Here is a 22,196-nt window from a genome sequence, read left to right on the forward strand (position 1 = left end):
GAGGGACCAAGTCCGGAACGAAGTAATTCGCCAGAGAACGAAAGTTACCGACATAGCTCAACGGATTAGCATGCTGAAGTGGCAGTGGGCCGGTCATATGTGCCGCAGAACGGACAACCGCTGGGGCACACATGTACTAGAGTGGAGACCGCGGCTCGGCAAACGTAGCGTAGGACGCCCTGCTACAAGGTGGAGTGACGACATCCGCAGGGTTGCTGGGCATAACTGGCGTCAACGAGCGAATGACCGGGCTCAATGGCGTGCCATGACTGAGGCCTATGTCCAGCAGTGGACAAACATAGGCTGTTAATGATGATGATGATGATAGAGGGTAACTTGGATTAACACATAGGATAGGTATTATCCCGGAAATCTCACGGTAACGGGAACTATGCTGATTTTTCTTTGAAAACGGGCAAAGCCGCTGGCGGAAAGCTAGTGTAATATGAATTCCATAATCTTAAGAATCGATAATTGATATCGCAAAGTAGACTTTATTTAATTTATATAATAATATTGTTCATTCAGCCGACGCAGTTATTAAATTCGTTGTCCTACTTCATAACAATATTATCGGTAGCTTGTAATCATCACAATATAACGAAACAATTAATATAATTACTTTGTAATTGATCAAAATTATTAACCATCAATCTCTTCGCAACTGTTTTGTAACATTTTGTTATTTGCTTATTAACCCAAAATACATAACTATTAGGCTGAAACAAGACTATTGCATATAAAGACGTATTGCACCATTATACTATTTTGTTTGACTCGGTTTTAGGTAATTAAAGAAAATATTGGTTGATCAAATTTCTAACAGTGGGCCATGGAATGTTGCCAATAGGAATAAGGAAATGTATGTATTTTAGAATGGTAATTTTTCTCTGTTATATTAATTTGTAAGATATTTGTGATAACCATATTTTCTTAGTAGATTACGACTGATTGATGTGTTGAGAAAAATAATAGATATGTTTAAAAATATCCTTAGGACATCAAATGAATATGCTACTGCAAGACACACATTTCTTTTATATATTCTCAATAATTAATACCTATACAAAAAAATAATACTAAAGACGAATTACAATTAAAAAAGGATGGATAATTGAGAATAATTAAATCTTGCATTCTTTTTAAGTCTAGAAAGGTGTAATCACTATCACTACATCGTATAAAACAAAGTCGCTTTCTCTGTCCCTATGTCCCTTTGTATGCTTAAATCTTTGAAACTACGCAACGGATTTTGATATGGTTTTTTTAATAGATAGAGTGATTCAAGAGGAAGGTTTTAGTATACAATTTATTAGGTTTTAGACAAAGCGGGCGAAGCCGCGGGCGGAAAGCGGGGTAATAAAAGGATTAAAAAAAATGAATAAAAGTACAAAATAACTCGAAATTCTTTATTCATATTTCGCTTTACAAACAGATAATAAATTGTTATATGAAAAATATTGAGAATATTTACAAACTAAGTTTAAGATATTCTAAATAATATACATATTATAATAATTATTAATTAATTAACATTATACACGTATTTATACTTAACCCTGTTTAAATAATATAAGGTTATTAAATATTTGGCTTAAAATACTTCCCTAAGAAAAAAATGTAGGTATGTAGAAAAATTAATATTTTTAGTTCAGTGCCACTTCACTTTTTGTAAATAAACGTAAAAATGGTTATTTTATTTGAACAGAAATTTTCGAAAAATGTTTATCTGAATCTTAAACTAACAACGGTGCTAATCATGGAAGTGAACAGGATACATAAGAAAGATGTTAGGTCAAATGTCTTGTTTGCAGCGTTGTAGAAACCTCCGTACACTTGTAGACCGGCAGTTGAAATGCTGAAAAAATTATGTAATATTTTAATAAAATAAATAAAATCATTTATTAAACAAGGTTGTAAGGACAACAAACTATAGTATAATATTAAATATTCAAAATATTATATCTAATGCTTCCATATTTCTCTATAATAGTTTCTTAACTTAGTTTACACACGGGAGCTATTTTACAGCTAAAAGATAACATTTCAGTAGGTAGGTACACATTATTTGTTATTTGTTACATTTTTAATATTAAATCGCTATTCTTTTTTATAAGTCTTTTATACCCTGTGAATACTTCTTGTGCTTGGCTGTATTTTCTAATGAACTGATCGCATCGGTTTAGTAATTTTGTAGAGTTCACTCATTACGTTCAAACTAATACATACTCAGCCTTTTCATTTCTTAACTATTTACCTGAATTTACAATAGTCCCCATCATAGCTCCAGCCCAGATATTCGCCGGTTCTCAAGTTCTCACTTCGCAGCCAATCTTCGAGGGGTCTGAAGTAGTCGCGTAGGGCTTCCCCATTAAGTCTCGTTTCACCAATGGATTCTTGCAGGACTTGACTCCAAGGGGCGGAGGCACCTCGTTCCATTAACCGTCTGCAAGTGAATTATCTTTTAAATCTGTGACTTTATAAATATGAAGAGCACTTTTCAGTGTTCTTCAGTGCCGGTTGTGCAGAATTCTTAGATAGAATGGTTTCAGAATGGAAATGGTACTGTTGCGTTTTAAAAACGTATATTTATGTTCCACAACATGATTTTATTTTTGATACGGGACTTACTATATTATATACATGACTGATAAGGAAAGATGCAGATTATTTTTCCGCGTTTATATGGGAACAAAAAGTAGAGAAAAGATAACTTATAAGTTTTAAAAGCCTTTAAAGTTGTTAAGCAACTATTTATTAACAGTAAAACACGTTATTACCTTATTATGCGCACATTATTATATAAAACTAGTTTAAAAAATAGTGATTCATAAAGCCTCCTTGATATCTGTATTAATTGCTATATTATGCAACAAAGATAATTTGTTTCGTTGTAAGACATGATAAAATTAAACTAAATAAAGATTTCATGAGGGCTGAAATAATTATTTCGGATCGTTTAACACTGCGTGTATGTTCTACAGTGGAGGAATTTGGGGCAATGTAATTAACAATGTTGCTTCGTATTCGTCACTTATAAAGTTAGCTACGCGCCCTGACTTTACTCGGAATCGGGGAATAAATAGAGTCTGCGTATTCACACTCGATTGAGTTGTTTTTCAGTTTAACTAAGTATTAAACAAACTTTTTTTTAGGTTTTTAAGAAAATAATAGCTGGAAATATTTTATTATAACTAAGACGAACAAAAATATTATAATATATTGCCTACCTATATTATAAAGAATCATTTGATGCAAGTTTAATATCAATGACTTTAAATGTAAATGCATAATATTATGAGCTTGCAGATCGCAGAGTATAATTCGCAAATTGATATGTTTAAAGAAATATTCAAAGATCTTATTAAAATGTTAATTGTAACGCTTTAATTTAATAAATCTAGTAAGAATGTATTATTTTATTTTTACATTTAAATCTATTAATAACTGAAGGTTATATTTAATTATTAATTAATATTCTAATTACTAGAGGTCTAAAAAATTGTAGCGAAATAAGAAATGTATAAAACGGTATGAATTATCACTTTCTTAAAAAAGCGGCTCGACGATACATAGTTTACAAGTGTACAGTTACAGTTTATTCGGTTATAGTCTACTGCTTTCGGGGCAGTAAGATTCCAAAGTAACCTAAAAGCATTGCCGTGGGCCATGAGTATACTTAGCTTTCTTCATAAAAAAGAGAAAAAATATTATTGGCTAAAATTTGGATACAATTAATGGAAGCATATTTGTTGGAATCCGTAAGTTCCTGTCTGATAATAAAGGTTAGATAGGATGAATTTCGTTGAAATCCGTTGTGACTTCATGAATTTACTTATTTATCATTTGCATACAAAATATGTTAGTATTAATAAAAAATCCAGTATATGTATGATAGGTGACTTGCTGTATTATATACTAAGTCACAAGACCAAAAAAAAATGAAGAAAAGACAATAATAACATAAAACTTATTTAATTGCTCTCTATTCGAGGAAGATTAAATTACAAATAATGATTTATAAAAATTGAATCTTTGAACATAGCCTCGGGTATTAGTATAATGGGTGGAGTCCATGAGAAAGCGGTCGAGGAAGACTATTATTTAGTTTACATAACAGATGGCTAAATTACTTAGGGCATTGTCTTATGGATCATTGCGTAAATAATCCAGCGGCTAGGCGTTAATTACTGAAGTGGAGCACATGCTAATTGAATGTTTAGGAACTGTATCGTATCTTTTTATCAGTTTTATAATCTGTCGCGAAACACTGCCCTACTTCTAGGTTTTTAGGTGAAAGGCAGTCGGAGTGGCAGCCATTTGCAAGTCTGGCTTTGTGCGCTTTCAAAGCACAGAATATGTATTAAATTATTATTTACTGAAAAAGTATTAAAGGAGACTCTTAAGTTATAACAATTTGGTGGATGAATTTATTACAAGAAGTCTTTTGAATGATCTTCAAAAAAGAATTATTTTAAATTGCGTCTTATTTGGTATATATATGATCATATGAATATGTTCTACGTTATGCAGATTAAATATTAGATAACCAGGCCTTGCTTTGTTATGCTGTAGGTCGATGCTCGGTCAGTATTTATTTTAAGAATAATATTTTCAGACATACCTAGATATCGGAAGTGTGAAAAAACAATGCTAAGCTTAAGCTACAAATAATATTTATATTTCCGAAGGAAGTAATTAAAGAATACTTGTATTTTTCCTTCAAACGTTTTCTGATAAAACAAATATTCCAATGTCTATATAAAAATGTTTTAAGATTAAAATACATAGAGCTCTTAAAACGTTTACCGCAATAAAGGAAACGTAAATTGTTTTAATTTTAGTTGTTAAAAGTATAATATAATTAGTGATATATCGGACGTATCGTAACAAGTTCGTACAAAGTACATATTATAATTTATTAAGCGTATTAATCATCTGGATTGTTATAATTATTAGAAACTCGCCTGGTCCGGATTTATTGTAATGGTAACGCAGTGTTACGTCTGAATGTTAAGTAATACACTAACATCAAACGTCAATTATTATTAATATTACATATAACTTCTAGAAATTGCATATTATTGTGTTATAATAACTATAATACATTATATACATACAGGAAAGTACACGCAGAAGGTGAAAAATAAGGGGTGGTTATAAGTTAGTCTGTGGCATCATAGAGCCCTAACAGATTTGGTTGCAGTTTTCTGTATCGCAATCAAACTCAAATTATTATTATTCATTCAACTAGCCTTTCTATTAAAGCACTAATGAATTGTTAAAAAACATAATTTCTACAAAGAAGAGTGGGCAAGAATCTTTCTTGTTTATCGAGATGTTACCTGTTTGGTGCTGAGATTTCGCTTTTGACAGAAAATTAAATGATAATTTAGTTTTGAACAAAATATTTAATTCATGAAGTCAATACAATATCTATTTACAATGCAGATTTGATATGATAATAGTCTATGCAAGTGTAAATTGGAGCACTTTATGCTGTAAGCATATTTTTCCGTGTGCCGTAATTATTGTGTGTGGTGAAATGCAGTCCGAAGGTATCATTTAAATATTGCAATAAAGCAGATTTGCATGAACATTCTATTACATAAGTTATGTCCAGCCTGGTTGAGATAAAAGCAGGACTATATGGGTAGTGCAGCTAAAATGTTACTATTCAACGTAATATTTATTTACATAGATCCTTGATATTTCGTACGACCGCGACGCTCTTGAGTTCTAAACTTAGAAAATTAATAGATGACTAAAGAAATTAAGATCATTGATAAATGTATGACATTTTATGCATTGATAAATGGATAATATACAAATAAACAAATAAAGGTAAGAAAATAGTAACAAATGATACACAAATAGTATTGGAAAAAGAAGGAACGAGTAACATAACCATACCAATATTTCAGGTCACCAACTACTTTATAATGCACATACGAGATATAAGTAAAGTTAATCGAAAAATTCACTGATGAAGCACTTTGGTTACTACTTGATTGTCATAAAGCATTACTCTTGACTGTAAAAGGATAGAGCCTGTGGATAGAGCACATCCTTTCATTGACATTTTAAATTTTAATGTTGATAGGTATCAATTTTGAGATAAATAATATGGTATAAGTAAAGATAACCATAGCGCGAGCCAAACTATCTTTTGCAAGTCGTCAAACATAATCGAAACTGTCAAAAACTAATTTTATTAATAATACTTTTACCAATACCCTTATCAGGAATTGTAACGTTTCAATAGATAGCTGGTGTAACCATTTTGATTTATGACAGCTAATTTACCATGAATGATGTGAAAAGCGGCATTTTAAGCGCTAAAGTTGATACATTTTCGTATTGCGAATCTGTTGTTTTCGCAACGATATCGGCAAAGCTTCCTACACCTATAAATATATATGTATATAAAACGGGCAATCTGTATACATAATAAAATCGTAGGGAAGTCTGAAATTGAATATTTTAGAATTTTCGTCTGTTTGTATATATGTATGTCCGGGCTAAACTCAAAAAGTACTGGAGGGATTTACTTCAAATTTTGCACGAAATAGGCTAAGACCAATAGGAGTAAAATCGCAGGAGCAATGCGGGTAAAACCGCGGAGCACAGCTAGTAGAAGATAAGGAGACATTAATTCATAATTCATGTTAATTAATTAAAATATATTTTAATTTATGTCGCAATTTCATAATTATATGACAAGAGTGTGAATAAAAAATTCAAGGCAAAATAGAGTCGTATTAAAAGCTGTTTAATATAGATTCCTAAAAAGGAGGTATTACACATTGCATATTATATCTACATAGCTTTGTGAAATTAATTTTAAAGACATGATTTATTTATATTATCCCTAAGTACTGATGATCCAGAAACAAAATTTTTTATTATGAAACTTGAAAAAAAAATATTAAACTCATATTAATCCAATTTTAATGAGGGTATCGAAAAACAATTACTGTTCCAATACTGCGCTTTCAAAATACACTTATGTAAATAGCTTTACCGTAAAACAGTTATGCAAGTGTGACAATATTGAGTAAAGTTCGAGAATTAAGTAGGCTCTCAATAATATGTCTAGACTAGTATGAAAGTGAAGCATTTTCTATTGACTGATTGTCCTTATATGATTTATTAGTTACATATTCGTAAAAAAACAGTCAAATCTATACTAAAATTATAAATCTGTAGAGTTTGTTTGTTTGAATGTGCTAATCTCAGGTACGGATCTGATTTGAAAAATTATTTCACTGGTAAATATCTAGTCTATTTGTCGAGGAAGCCTATAGAGTATAGGCAATAGGCATTCATCATAAAGGTTGGATGGATTTTAGTATGTGACTTTTAGCTTTTGGGAATGTTTTTTCAAAGTCATAGTAATGACTGAGGCGATCTAATGAAAAATGACTTTTATCGTCCCAAAATGATCCTAAATACACAATGAAGGCACTGAACTAAACTGGAACACTTTATTATTGTTTTTTTAGGGAGAGTATGTTTATTGAGTATGTAGCATGTAGGCATACCTATGTTTAATAATTTTGGGGAATTCTGAAAAATAATAATTTTGTCAAATTAAAACAAAATGATAATATTGACTTACTATATATTAATTGAATTAAATAATTGTAACTGAATATATTATATTGTTCGTTCAATTATTTATCGACTGTTAAACGTGGGAGATAGTTAATGCAATATATTAATTAAGCATTCAATTAAATTGCACGATTTATTCTTACCTCTCTAAGTTTATTACAGAAGATTAAGACGTTTAGAATAATTTATTGATAATTAATTAACTACGGTTCGATTAAAAATCGAATGTATGTGTCATAAAGATATTTGTAGATTTCACATAAAAGAAATGAAGAATTTAGTTCAACGATGAACTAAATCTTTATATATGGTAATGTAATCAAATATAAAGAAAACAATTTTTTATGTTTATTTTGTAATTAAATTCCGCCTTTGTATCCAAATGTAAACGTACGCAATAAGCACATTTCACACAGTCTCCACCTACAATCTACATTATATAACGCAGATTTGCAAATAAATTTTCGAATCATTACAATAATCCAGCCCGTCGTAATAGAGTTAACAATAAATTTAACGGCCCGCATGATGCCCTTAGGCCAAGTGGTCACTTCCTCCGAGACGGGTCAATTGTGTGCAGGCCGCTTTATTTTCTCCTTTTTATTCACGCAACGGCTATTTGCGATAAGCTGTGTTGGTGTGAATGTACTTAGTGAATAGGGGGAAGATTATAAGGGATTATTGGTGCTGTTGCTATGGGACAACTATTTTATCGGCTGTCAGTTTTCTGGTAGTAAAAAAATAAACGTAGAAGTTTCTGAGGATAGGAAGATGGAGGGATGTTACGTTACGCGTTCTGATCAGCAAAACAGCTGATCGGAAGAGACGTAGATGTATTAAATAATTCGCTTATCCGAATTATTTAATACATCTAGGTAGGTTAGAACTATAAGTCACGTATCAGAATTCAGAGAAAAGTCGCGGGCTCCAGCTAGTTAGGCATATGATTTCCACATAGGTATCACATGTCGAGTTCACACATTAATAATATACAAATTAAAGGTTTCAATTCTTATCCGTTTTCACATAGCCTGAATTCTCACGTTATAATTCGATTAATTAGTCATCATAATCCAATGACGGATTTACAGTATTTGAAATTCATTAAGCCATTGCAAAACAAGGTCACAGGAATGGCACGATTATAAAATAATTATCACAGCCGTTCACATGCCTGTTTCTTAACTAGGAAATCCTGTATTGAGAAAAATTTAGTGTATTTGTGCTTTTTGTGAGTAACGAAACTTTGCAAAGTGCAGGAAGGAATAGTTCCTGAAATACATAGGTCGAGAAATGCCGTTCATAGCTTACCTTTTTATGACACTATCTATCTGTATAATAATGTCATTATATACGGTATACACTGAGATACCAAGAATATTCTTGCAATAGTATTTGTGGCTTTGTATTACTCAAAGCAGCACCTGGTACCTTCGGGTAATTTATTTTCTCTCCAAATGAATGAATGTTTTATTATAGAGAAGCATTTCAACTTGTGGGAATGAGAATTTTCTAAATATAGTATGAGGAAAAGAAATACCTTTATAGGACTTTATTGTTTGTTTTTGCTCGTGTTTTTATTTTAGCTCGTCGTCTAAAAAGTGATTTGTTTATGCTTTCTAGTATGATACGATTCTGATTTCTGATTGTATACGCAAATGTAAATCATAACACATGTACATAAATAGTACCTAGTAGAGCCTGAATAGAAATTACTTGTATTTCATTAAAAGTATTGTTTGAATATCACACGTTGCATTCTTGTTACGAAAGACTTAATGACCCAATAATTTTTTAAGAATATTTTTTTACTATGAGTTAAAAACAAAGTTCCCTCTTTTTTTAAGCTATTGCATAACTTCTATCGCGGGCCTTGAGCGCGTGGACCGAATCCAGAAATTCCGTAACGAAAAAACCTCACGCTCCCCACTCCGACGGACACGGAGGTGTGGCTTGAAGGCATGCTATGCAATAGCTTTACCGCGGCAGTCCCCGAGTGCCACACGTCTTTTTTTCTTTCTTTTTAATTACCTAGCTCTCGTTTTCGTCCTTTTACCGAGCTTTTATATTCTAAGTTTAGCGTGGCGTGTGACTGTCGCAAAACAGGTTGATGTCATTCTTTATCAAGTTTCCAAAGTTATATTATAATAACCTAAGATAATAACATTCATTTAATAATCTCAAAGTTAATGCTTACGTCAAGATCCTTCCAGCTTCAGGGTTTCTATATATATCGCATTTGTGTAGCGGCCGAGTCGGGTCCCCAGGAATGTACTGACCGGTCCTTTCGCAAAGCGATCTGTGGATTTGGAACTGCAGTATGGTGCTGACGAAATATCTGCAAAGAGAAAGGATTATTATAGCAAAAATTACAATACTTATTTCATAATCGACTTAAATAATAAATAATATATAACTTCGATAAGAATAATACATGAACCATTTTAATAATCCAAAAAAGCGCTACTAAACGAAGTCTATTTGAATAAATAAATGTTTGCGTTTGAACCGAAGTATGATAAGTGAGAAAGTCGAATTAGTTGTGATTATTGCTAATCTATAGTAACGATAAATATAAATTTAAATAAACCTGTAAAAACTATCAATCCATAGTAATAATTTGCTAAAACTGGCCTCTCAGTCACTATTGTTTCGTAAAAGGGTCGGATTAAAAACAATCTCTGAAAACAGTTTAAGACAGTTCGTTAAAGGGGTCGATAAGGAAGTAGAAAATGAAAGTATTAGGACAACTTTATTACCCAATCAAAATGCTTGCAAAACTATTGTATGCTCTTGTTACAAAATACTTAAAAGGGGGTCACAATATTATATTACGTACATATTTACAAGAAAGCTCCTTTAATTTGCAAGCTTTAAAATGTAGAAGAAATATACAGACCTACATTATAATGTTGGCTCTAAATTGATTTGTGTGTACTGAGAAATAAATTGTACATTCATTTTGAATGTGCCAAGATATAATAAAATGATGATGTGCTAATTGAATGTCATAAGTAATAATAATTTACGTAGAGTTGTATTACTTTAGAATTTGTATTAATTTACACATGTTACATTATGATAGTGTTGAGTTATAAATATAAATCTACAAGGTATATAAATATATGTACTGAAAATTTTGTTTTGTAAGGCCTAAAAATGACATACTAATTATAAAGAAAAGATAACTTACACAGAAAGTTTGTAAGAATGTGTGTTTGTCATTGTTTCACGTTAAAACCACAAACGGATTTTGATGTAGTGATGTAACTAAGTGCTATCATTCGTAAAGGCCTACGTGTATTTTATCAGGACATCATTTTCATTATATACTAGTGGTCCGCCCCGGCTTCGCCCGTGGTACATATTTACGTTTTCTCTACATAAAAACCATCCTCGTACTTCAAGGAATATAATAAAAAAAGAATTATCGAAATCGGTTCAGCCGTTCTCGAGTTATGCGCTTACCAACACATTTTGCGATTAATTTTTATATATAAGATTTAAGCTAATTAAAATGTTTTTTAAATAAAAAAATATTTTGGGCGATATATTTCAAATCGCCGAGGCGTGATCCACTTTGTTGTTAATTTGCAATAAATGAAATACATTTTCATCGATTCATAGAAGGTGATGGAATGTTCTGACACGATACTCTATCAATCATTGAAACAATTACTTAACTGCATGTTAATCAGTGCAAATAGCAATCATTATTAGATTCTGTCAGTTAATTTGATATAATCGAAAGGATGTGGCTTCTTTAACAGCGGATAAATGCTATCATACGTAAAGGCCTACGTGTTTTTTTTATGAGAACATCAATTTCATTATATTCTATGCTAATTAAAATATTTATTATAATTAAGTTTTATCTATAAACTAGCTTTCCACCCGCGGCTTCGCCCGCTTTGTCTAAAACATAATAAATTATATACTAAAACCTTCCTCTTGAATCACTCTATCTATTAAAAAAACCACATCAAAATCCGTTGCGTAGTTTTAAAGATTTAAGCATACATAGGGACATAGGGACATAGGGACATAGGGACATAGGGACAGAGAAAGCGACTTTGTTTTATACTATGTAGTGATATTAAATATGTATAGAAAAAAAAGATAAAGAAAATGATAAGTTCATAATCAAATTCTAGCAAATCCGTGCAAGGTGAAAACATTATCAATATATGTACAATGAATGGTTAATGCAATGTAATAATAGGTATATTCCATTGAATGTTGAATGTATTGGCATCCAATGATTTCAGACAAAACAAAACATAATATAATTTATTTTCTTTATGAATTTCCCAAAATGTGTTTCATATAATTTTTGAATTATATTATAGCAGTGAAGATAATATTTAAAAAAATAATAAATATCGCCGCCCGCAGTAAAAACATGCAACGAAAGAAATTTCACGCCATACATAATATTTATACGCTCTAAGTAATTTTCACATATTTTTTGCATGAGTAATTATTAAATAATCGTATTATTTAAAGGGTTTTATTATTATATATTATTTAATAGGTAAGATTATCAAATAGGTGTTGTTATAATATCTATAATATGTTATTTAAGATATGGCATAATTTACTCTATTTTAATATATTTTGGTTGAGAGCATTTATTTTTCATTTATATGTAGATTTATTATAATAACGTCATCATTGTAAGATATATACTTAGTTATATGTTAATAATGACGCATATTATGTAGCAATTAATGCTTTTTTATAGAATAATAAAAACCTTTGTTAAAAACGAGTTTGGAAATACACGGAAAATATGTCGGTCACATCAAACATACGTGAATATTAAATTAACTTTATCATTAAATAATTATTATATTAAGATGTACCTAACATACTTTATTAATTCTATTTTCTCTTATATATAAAAATGAATCGCAAAATGTGTTGGTAAGCGCATAACTCGAGAACGGCTGAACCGATTTCGATAATTCTTTTTATATTATATTCCTTGAAGTACGAGGATGGTTTTTATGTAGAGAAAACGTAAATATGTACCACGGGCGAAGCCGGGGCGGACCGCTAGTTTAACATATTATTATTCCATTTTAGTATTACCACATATAACATAAAACTATTTATTCCAACGATTTCAACGCGAAGATTTTTATTACCTGTAAAATAAACGTAACGTCCAATGTGTGTCATATTTTATCTATAATTCGCTACTATGTTTTTCCTGCATTTTCCAACCAAGAATGTGTACATAACAAACTGGTCCTATTTAGTTAATTAACGTACACAGAACATCTATCACGCTCACTAATCGAACGTTATTTTTGATTACGAAATGTCTTATGTACCTTCAGTTATCTGTTTGTACCGTAATCACTTGGTTATTCAGATAAAACTAGTTAACTATTGGACTAATTTGAATTGATTGCATTTTAGTTACCAGTATTTTACCTATAGATTGATTTCCTCTATGGATGACTAGCTGTCCCCGCGATTTTACCCGCAGTGCTCCGCTCCTGTTTGTCTTAGCTTGATCATATAATAAAACCTTCCTCGATAAATGGGCTAACTTACACAGAATAAGAATTCCAGAACTATATCGGACCAGTAGTTAATGAGGGCTGAGATTAGCGCATTCATACAAACGCACTCTTCAGCTTTATAATATTAGTACTTAAAGATGTGTAATGTTACAAAATTACAAGTCTTTGCATGCAAGGTTTTTATATTGTTCTATAGCAATTTATTACAATGTAATTATACCTTAATTAATAATATAATTAAATACTTACATCTCTATAATCATTAAATAACAAATGGTCAAATAAATTTTATTGCAGATTTCAAATCATTTGTAGATAAGATTATTAGATTCAAGCATAGTTTTAAAGTTTCATTACCATTTATGTATAGAGAGATCATAAAAGTAACATTATTGTTTATCTTAAAAATATCTAAATTCATGTTTTACTTTGTTGCTTTATATAAGATCCCATAATGGAAAATAACATGACTTCGTCGTACTTACATTTGATGCAATTTTTAATTTTGTAATGCACAAAAATGTCGTAGATACCTATAACGATTGTCCAGATTAGACAGACTTTGTGAAACGCATTTGGGTTTCTAAAATTATGCTTCACATTTTGAAAAGCTAATATGTGTTTTATTATATAAAAATAAATCACAATAAAATAAAACCTCTTTATTGCACCATGCATAAAAACACACAAAAAACAGTAACTTATACAAATACGTACTACAAATAAGCTTAGCTGTATAAATTGGCGGCCTTGTTGCTTTGAAGCTATTTGTTCCAATATTTTCTAATATATTGTGTATTGTGATCTTAATAAATATATGTCCTTTTTTGCTACATTTATTAAGGAAATAATCACAATTACAATGAAAACAATTCAAACAATTTGAATGTAATGTGAAATATATTGAATACACATAACAGCCACTTTTGGAATCGAAAGGAAAATTGGCGTGATTTATCATTTTGATTGATGCTCTATTACAAGGTGATATATTGAGCGTCTATTTGTTGCTTACTGTTACATCGATCATTGACAACAATAACCTGTACGAAAATATATTTCATTTAATTCATTTCTATAGAAAAAAACATTTTAGGGAATAACTTACAAAAATGAATAAAATAAGATGAACTAGATGCAAGCATAAAGCCTTTAATTAATGCATTTGAATTGATTTATAATACATATAATAATAAATAATAAATGTCAATTTATTTAAAACCTTTCGCAATACTATTTATATACGTATACAATAAATAGTATTTATATACGCAAAATTAATGTGATGAAATTGTCTTTCGTAACTATAAGTTTTTAATTTTAACGATAATTTATAAATACTAGTATACATATTTATATTATGTATATTACACCGATGAGGTCAAGGAATGCTTATAATGTGACACAATATTTAAACTTATGTAAATATTCAATTCAATTAATTTCGATGCAAAGATACAAATCTATACATTAATAAAATTGATTTTTTGAAAGCGTGTACATAATAGATATGACTGGGTAAAAGTATAAAACAACTTGTTCACCTGGTTTATTCCTTATATGGGCAAAAAGTAATAAAATGCTCTTCTGTACTAATAACAGTAAACGTGTTTACATAATTTTACTGCGCCTCTCAATAGTTTTTACAACTTACGATGCAGTAACGATACGATCTTTTAACATTATTGATGTGATTGATAAAAATAACTTAAATGTTGATTTAATTTTTATGGTTTCTTCAATATTTTTTATATGTTTTATAATTTAACCTTTAGTTGAGTTTACTTTGAACTCTTGCAACATTTTACATTTGGATGAAAACATGCCCTTGATCAGAAATAAAATTGGTGAATTGTTGAACCTATTTAATTTAAGGAGCATTAAATTTTTTCATATTTAGTAAGAATTAGCTTATTTAACCTTGGAATAAAAAAATGGGTATATTTTGTAGATAATATTATCTGACTTGGAGTAGTAAATATTTTTTTTAATACAAAGAAAATAGCTAGGTACTTAAACTGTGAACTCAAATTGCATAACATACATTGATTATAGTTTTAATGTTAATCTCTAAAAAAGTATTTAAATCGGTGCATCCGATATCGTGTCGTATAGTAGATTGTAAAATGCACCCGAAATACCCGCATGAGCGTCCAATTATTTCTTAACAAGAATTTGTAATATGATAAATTGAGGCAATGAAATGAAATAGTTTTAAGGCGAAGGTCATTCTCAATCCATCACATGGAACTAAATTACATAATTATATTATGTATTTGTTCGCATGAGTGCTATCTACTGATTACCTATTTGTTAAAAAACTATTGGATCGATTTTGCCAATATACCAATCAGAAAATGTTCTTAAGAAATATTACAATTACATACATAATAGTTTAGAAGTAGTCTACTAGTTGAGTTTACAGAAAAATTAAATAATTTTTCCCACTCTACAATATTAGTGACGATTTCTGTCTTCACCTATTTCTTCAAATTAATAGAAAATCAAAAGTTGCCTGTCTTAGACCGGGAGATACTGACACAAAATTTCGAGTCATTTGTAACAGGATGGCGGTTCTACAGGGTTCTTAGTACGCAATGACAAAAAGAAAAATGATGGTGTGAACGCTGGTACCGGCGGCTTAGTCGCGTGGGCGTTAGTCGAACTCGTCGGAAAATAGCGAAAGTCAAACGATTTGTAACAGTATGGCACTTATTTTTCCTGGAAGTTTGAGGATCAAAGAATATAAATACAAAATTTCAAAGATCTAGGTGTTGGAAATCTTCACTTATATAAATTAATACTAAATTAATTTTTCAATTATGACAGCACTTTTTCCCCCTACTAGAAGTATGGCAAATATAATAATGGTCACATTTTATCAAATACTCTCCGAAAATCCAAATGCAATACTGTTACAAAAAGTTTGGCGAAATAATTTTTTTTTGAAGATTTTCGGCGGTATGGCGACCATTTGGAATCGTCCGAAAAGTATGGCATGGCGATTTTCGTAAATGGCTGCACGACGATGGTTACCTGTGCAAAAGTTAGCCTGGTACAAATGGTTGAATAATTGTTTTATTTAAATCAACATATTCGCGTCGGTATGGCGGGCTGTAAGTCACACCGGAAAAGTATGGCATGACACTACCTCCTACTTCTTTTTTATAGGCTATCGGTAAATACTAAAATTTTTGTGTTACAAATCGTTTGACTTTCGATATTTTTCCGACGAGTTCGGCTAACGCCCACGAGACTAAACCACCGATACCAGCGATCACACCATCATTTTTCTTTTTATCATTGCGTACTAAGACCCCTGTAGAACCGCCATCCTGTTACAAATGACTCGAAAATTTGTGTCAGTATCTCCCGGTCTATCTAGATTCATGTTATTTTTTCCAAAAAATGTGACAGTCGCTTTAACACAGACCAATGACTTATTTAGTTTGGCCTGTCGTCGTATTTTGTAATTATAAACATAGTACCATATGCTTTGTTAATGTAATGTAATGTTTATTCATCACTTCATACAATAACGAATAAAACTAGTTATTTATTCGTTCATCTCCATATTCTATTATCTGTAATTGACGAATGCATCTCACATTTGAATCATCACAAGGCTTTCTGAGGCTTCTCATTTAATTTGAATCTCTAGGACTTCTATATTCAAACGTTAATGAAAAAGTCGAATTGACAAACTCTTGCATAAATTGATTTACATTACTACGTGGGTGTAAAACATAGGAATGTTTTTATCACAAAATAGATTACTAAGACACAGTTGCAGTGTAATCAATATTATATCAAGTTTGCATATTCGTGTTGACCTTTTCGTTTTTCTATTAGCTGCTTTCAAGTAAAACAGTATAAAATGAATATATTTACATGTTAAATTGTTATGAATTATTTATTAATCAAGCACCGTCCAAGTCTTCGTAAATCTGTAAGAGACTGCAGTTCTAATTCGTATAAGGACAAAAAAGACAAGGATAAAGTTTCAAAATAGGATAACTCTGACCCTCTGATGACTTATTTTCGAAAAGATAGTCTAAATAATTCATATTATAACCTATTTACGTTTTATAGAGATATTATCTAGGTATTTTATGAATGAAAGATTAAAAATAAATGGTTATCTTTGTGAATCAGTCACGCTGAAATGGCTTAACGAATTTACAGCATGAGATTTGTTTAAACTTTAAAGATACGAATATAATAATATGTCATGATATTTATAATGATTCTTCTGATCATATTTATAAGGATGTTTATATAATATTACAATATTTTAAATACCCAACAATCCCTTACTTATAAATTGCGTATACTTTTTATTATTATAAAATAATGCCCTACATTTAAAAGTTGAAATTCATACCGTACGTGCAACATAATATTGTGATAAAACCGCGTCTTCTCGTTGCATAATTATTATGGTTGCGTTTACCACTTTAGGCAATGTAATACATACCCTATGTAATTATACAAAAGTAAGTCAATGGGCTCCATTTAAAACATTAATAGCAACTAGTTTGTGCTAGTGCCGTTCGTGCGGAAAATCATCAAACGCGTGCTGTTTATGTTTGTTCTTGTTATGTTTATATAGATTTGTTGTTAATCCGGTTCAGTTGAGAGGATTGTAGTTTATATGGACTAATTGAAACAATATTAGTGTAAGTTGCAGTATCATAGTGTTTTAGAGGTAACAAAGGGGGCATTGATTTGTTCACTGTGCAATTTTCTTTATTGACAAGAAGGCGATTTTCCTTGTATAATTATTTAGGTATTTATGTACTTCATATTTTTTTAAGTCGACCCAAATGCCATAATATCTTTTTATTCGAACAAAGAAAAAAACCAAAGGAAATTTCATATTAAACCTTATTATATATTTTAAGAAATTACACGGAAGAAAAAGTCGTTTAATTACAATAATATGGCGCAAATCACAAAGAAGTAAAATGTGCTACAAACAGGTTAAGGTTGAAGCAAGAAAATAAAATAAAAAGGAATAGTAAATTTATAAAGAATAGAAAAAATTCGATCACGAGGCGGGACTCGAACCCGCATCCTTCGCGCCATTCCGGGGCGGATGCCTCACCAACTCAGCCACTCGTGACCCGCCCGAGTGATCGAATTTATTCTATTCTTTCAGTTTTATGTGTCTGAAGGGACACACCGCGCGCCATCTATTGAGATGATTAACAATCATTTCAACCAATATGAAGCACTTTTCAGTGAATACAATATTGTAACGATGGAACACGACCTTTTTTGTTGAATTTATATTTTTGGTTTTATGGCATTCAAATGCTTTATAAATATAAATTTATAAAGAATAGAAAAAATTCGATCACGAGGCGGGACTCGAACCCGCATCCTTCGCGCCATTCCGGGGCGGATGCCTCACCAACTCAGCCACTCGTGACCCGCCCGAGTGATCGAATTTATTCTATTCTTTCAGTTTTATGTGTCTGAAGGGACACACCGCGCGCCATCTATTGAGATGATTAACAATCATTTCAACCAATATGAAGCACTTTTCAGTGAATACAATATTGTAACGATGGAACACGACCTTTTTTGTTGAATTTATATTTTTGGTTTTATGGCATTCAAATGCTTTATAAATATAAATTTATAAAGAATAGAAAAAATTCGATCACGAGGCGGGACTCGAACCCGCATCCTTCGCGCCATTCCGGGGCGGATGCCTCACCAACTCAGCCACTCGTGACCCGCCCGAGTGATCGAATTTATTCTATTCTTTCAGTTTTATGTGTCTGAAGGGACACACCGCGCGCCATCTATTGAGATGATTAACAATCATTTCAACCAATATGAAGCACTTTTCAGTGAATACAATATTGTAACGATGGAACACGACCTTTTTTGTTGAATTTATATTTTTGGTTTTATGGCATTCAAATGCTTTATAAATATAAATTTATAAAGAATAGAAAAAATTCGATCACGAGGCGGGACTCGAACCCGCATCCTTCGCGCCATTCCGGGGCGGATGCCTCACCAACTCAGCCACTCGTGACCCGCCCGAGTGATCGAATTTATTCTATTCTTTCAGTTTTATGTGTCTGAAGGGACACACCGCGCGCCATCTATTGAGATGATTAACAATCATTTCAACCAATATGAAGCACTTTTCAGTGAATACAATATTGTAACGATGGAACACGACCTTTTTTGTTGAATTTATATTTTTGGTTTTATGGCATTCAAATGCTTTATAAATATAAATTTATAAAGAATAGAAAAAATTCGATCACGAGGCGGGACTCGAACCCGCATCCTTCGCGCCATTCCGGGGCGGATGCCTCACCAACTCAGCCACTCGTGACCCGCCCGAGTGATCGAATTTATTCTATTCTTTCAGTTTTATGTGTCTGAAGGGACACACCGCGCGCCATCTATTGAGATGATTAACAATCATTTCAACCAATATGAAGCACTTTTCAGTGAATACAATATTGTAACGATGGAACACGACCTTTTTTGTTGAATTTATATTTTTGGTTTTATGGCATTCAAATGCTTTATAAATATAAATTTATAAAGAATAGAAAAAATTCGATCACGAGGCGGGACTCGAACCCGCATCCTTCGCGCCATTCCGGGGCGGATGCCTCACCAACTCAGCCACTCGTGACCCGCCCGAGTGATCGAATTTATTCTATTCTTTCAGTTTTATGTGTCTGAAGGGACACACCGCGCGCCATCTATTGAGATGATTAACAATCATTTCAACCAATATGAAGCACTTTTCAGTGAATACAATATTGTAACGATGGAACACGACCTTTTTTGTTGAATTTATATTTTTGGTTTTATGGCATTCAAATGCTTTATAAATATAAATTTATAAAGAATAGAAAAAATTCGATCACGAGGCGGGACTCGAACCCGCATCTTTCGCGCCATTCCGGGGCGGATGCCTCACCAACTCAGCCACTCGTGACCCGCCCGAGTGATCGAATTTATTCTATTCTTTCAGTTTTATGTGTCTGAAGGGACACACCGCGCGCCATCTATTGAGATGATTAACAATCATTTCAACCAATATGAAGCACTTTTCAGTGAATACAATATTGTAACGATGGAACACGACCTTTTTTGTTGAATTTATATTTTTGGTTTTATGGCATTCAAATGCTTTATAAATATAAATTTATAAAGAATAGAAAAAATTCGATCACGAGGCGGGACTCGAACCCGCATCCTTCGCGCCATTCCGGGGTGGATGCCTCACCAACTCAGCCACTCGTGACCCGCCCGAGTGATCGAATTTATTCTATTCTTTCAGTTTTATGTGTCTGAAGGGACACACCGCGCGCCATCTATTGAGATGATTAACAATCATTTCAACCAATATGAAGCACTTTTCAGTGAATACAATATTGTAACGATGGAACACGACCTTTTTTGTTGAATTTATATTTTTGGTTTTATGGCATTCAAATGCTTTATAAATATAAATTTATAAAGAATAGAAAAAATTCGATCACGAGGCGGGACTCGAACCCGCATCCTTCGCGCCATTCCGGGGCGGATGCCTCACCAACTCAGCCACTCGTGACCCGCCCGAGTGATCGAATTTATTCTATTCTTTCAGTTTTATGTGTCTGAAGGGACACACCGCGCGCCATCTATTGAGATGATTAATAATCATTTCAACCAATATGAAGCACTTTTCAGTGAATACAATATTGTAACGATGGAACACGACCTTTTTTGTTGAATTTATATTTTTGGTTTTATGGCATTCAAATGCTTTATAAATATAAATTTATAAAGAATAGAAAAAATTCGATCACGAGGCGGGACTCGAACCCGCATCCTTCGCGCCATTCCGGGGCGGATGCCTCACCAACTCAGCCACTCGTGACCCGCCCGAGTGATCGAATTTATTCTATTCTTTCAGTTTTATGTGTCTGAAGGGACACACCGCGCGCCATCTATTGAGATGATTAACATTTTTTTTTTCTATTCTTTATAAATTTATATTTATAAAGCATTTGAATGCCATAAAACCAAAAATATAAATTCAACAAAAAAGGTCGTGTTCCATCGTTACAATATTGTATTCACTGAAAAGTGCTTCATATTGGTTGAAATGATTGTTAATCATCTCAATAGATGGCGCGCGGTGTGTCCCTTCAGACACATAAAACTGAAAGAATAGAATAAATTCGATCACTCGGGCGGGTCACGAGTGGCTGAGTTGGTGAGGCATCCGCCCCGGAATGGCGCGAAGGATGCGGGTTCGAGTCCCGCCTCGTGATCGAATTTTTTCTATTCTTTATAAATTTATATTTATAAAGCATTTGAATGCCATAAAACCAAAAATATAAATTCAACAAAAAAGGTCGTGTTCCATCGTTACAATATTGTATTCACTGAAAAGTGCTTCATATTGGTTGAAATGATTGTTAATCATCTCAATAGATGGCGCGCGGTGTGTCCCTTCAGACACATAAAACTGAAAGAATAGAATAAATTCGATCACTCGGGCGGGTCACGAGTGGCTGAGTTGGTGAGGCATCCGCCCCGGAATGGCGCGAAGGATGCGGGTTCGAGTCCCGCCTCGTGATCGAATTTTTTCTATTCTTTATAAATTTATATTCATAAAGCATTTGAATGCCATAAAACCAAAAATATAAATTCAACAAAAAAGGTCGTGTTCCATCGTTACAATATTGTATTCACTGAAAAGTGCTTCATATTGGTTGAAATGATTGTTAATCATCTCAATAGATGGCGCGCGGTGTGTCCCTTCAGACACATAAAACTGAAAGAATAGAATAAATTCGATCACTCGGGCGGGTCACGAGTGGCTGAGTTGGTGAGGCATCCGCCCCGGAATGGCGCGAAGGATGCGGGTTCGAGTCCCGCCTCGTGATCGAATTTTTTCTATTCTTTATAAATTTATAAAAAGGAATAGTCTCGTTTACAATTACTTAGCAGCGTGGAATTTCCATTTGAATGAATATAAAAGTTTTTGCTTAAATAAATAGTTCTTTAGTT

The 22,196-nt window shown here is 32.2% G+C and overlaps 1 protein-coding gene across 1 annotated transcript in view; it reads right to left on the reverse strand.

Moving 5' to 3' along the window:
* Positions 1-1,388: 1,388 nt before the first annotated feature.
* Ance-3 (angiotensin-converting enzyme Ance-3) overlaps positions 1,389-22,196 on the reverse strand; it is a 101,383-nt gene continuing 80,575 nt past the window's right edge. The window contains exons 10-12 of the mRNA XM_090106718.1: positions 9,815-9,955; positions 2,258-2,446; positions 1,389-1,858 (exon numbers count right to left, since the gene is read on the reverse strand). Of these exons, the coding sequence (XP_089962844.1) occupies positions 1,726-1,858; positions 2,258-2,446; positions 9,815-9,955 (463 nt within the window). The 3' untranslated portion in view covers positions 1,389-1,725. The remainder of the gene's footprint in view (positions 1,859-2,257; positions 2,447-9,814; positions 9,956-22,196) is intronic.

Source organism: Colias eurytheme, chromosome 10 (assembly GCF_061535395.1).
Source record: "Colias eurytheme isolate Ceu_HAF_F1 chromosome 10, ilColEury1 Martin Lab GWU primary, whole genome shotgun sequence".
In the NCBI taxonomy this organism is placed as follows: domain Eukaryota; kingdom Metazoa; phylum Arthropoda; class Insecta; order Lepidoptera; family Pieridae; genus Colias; species Colias eurytheme.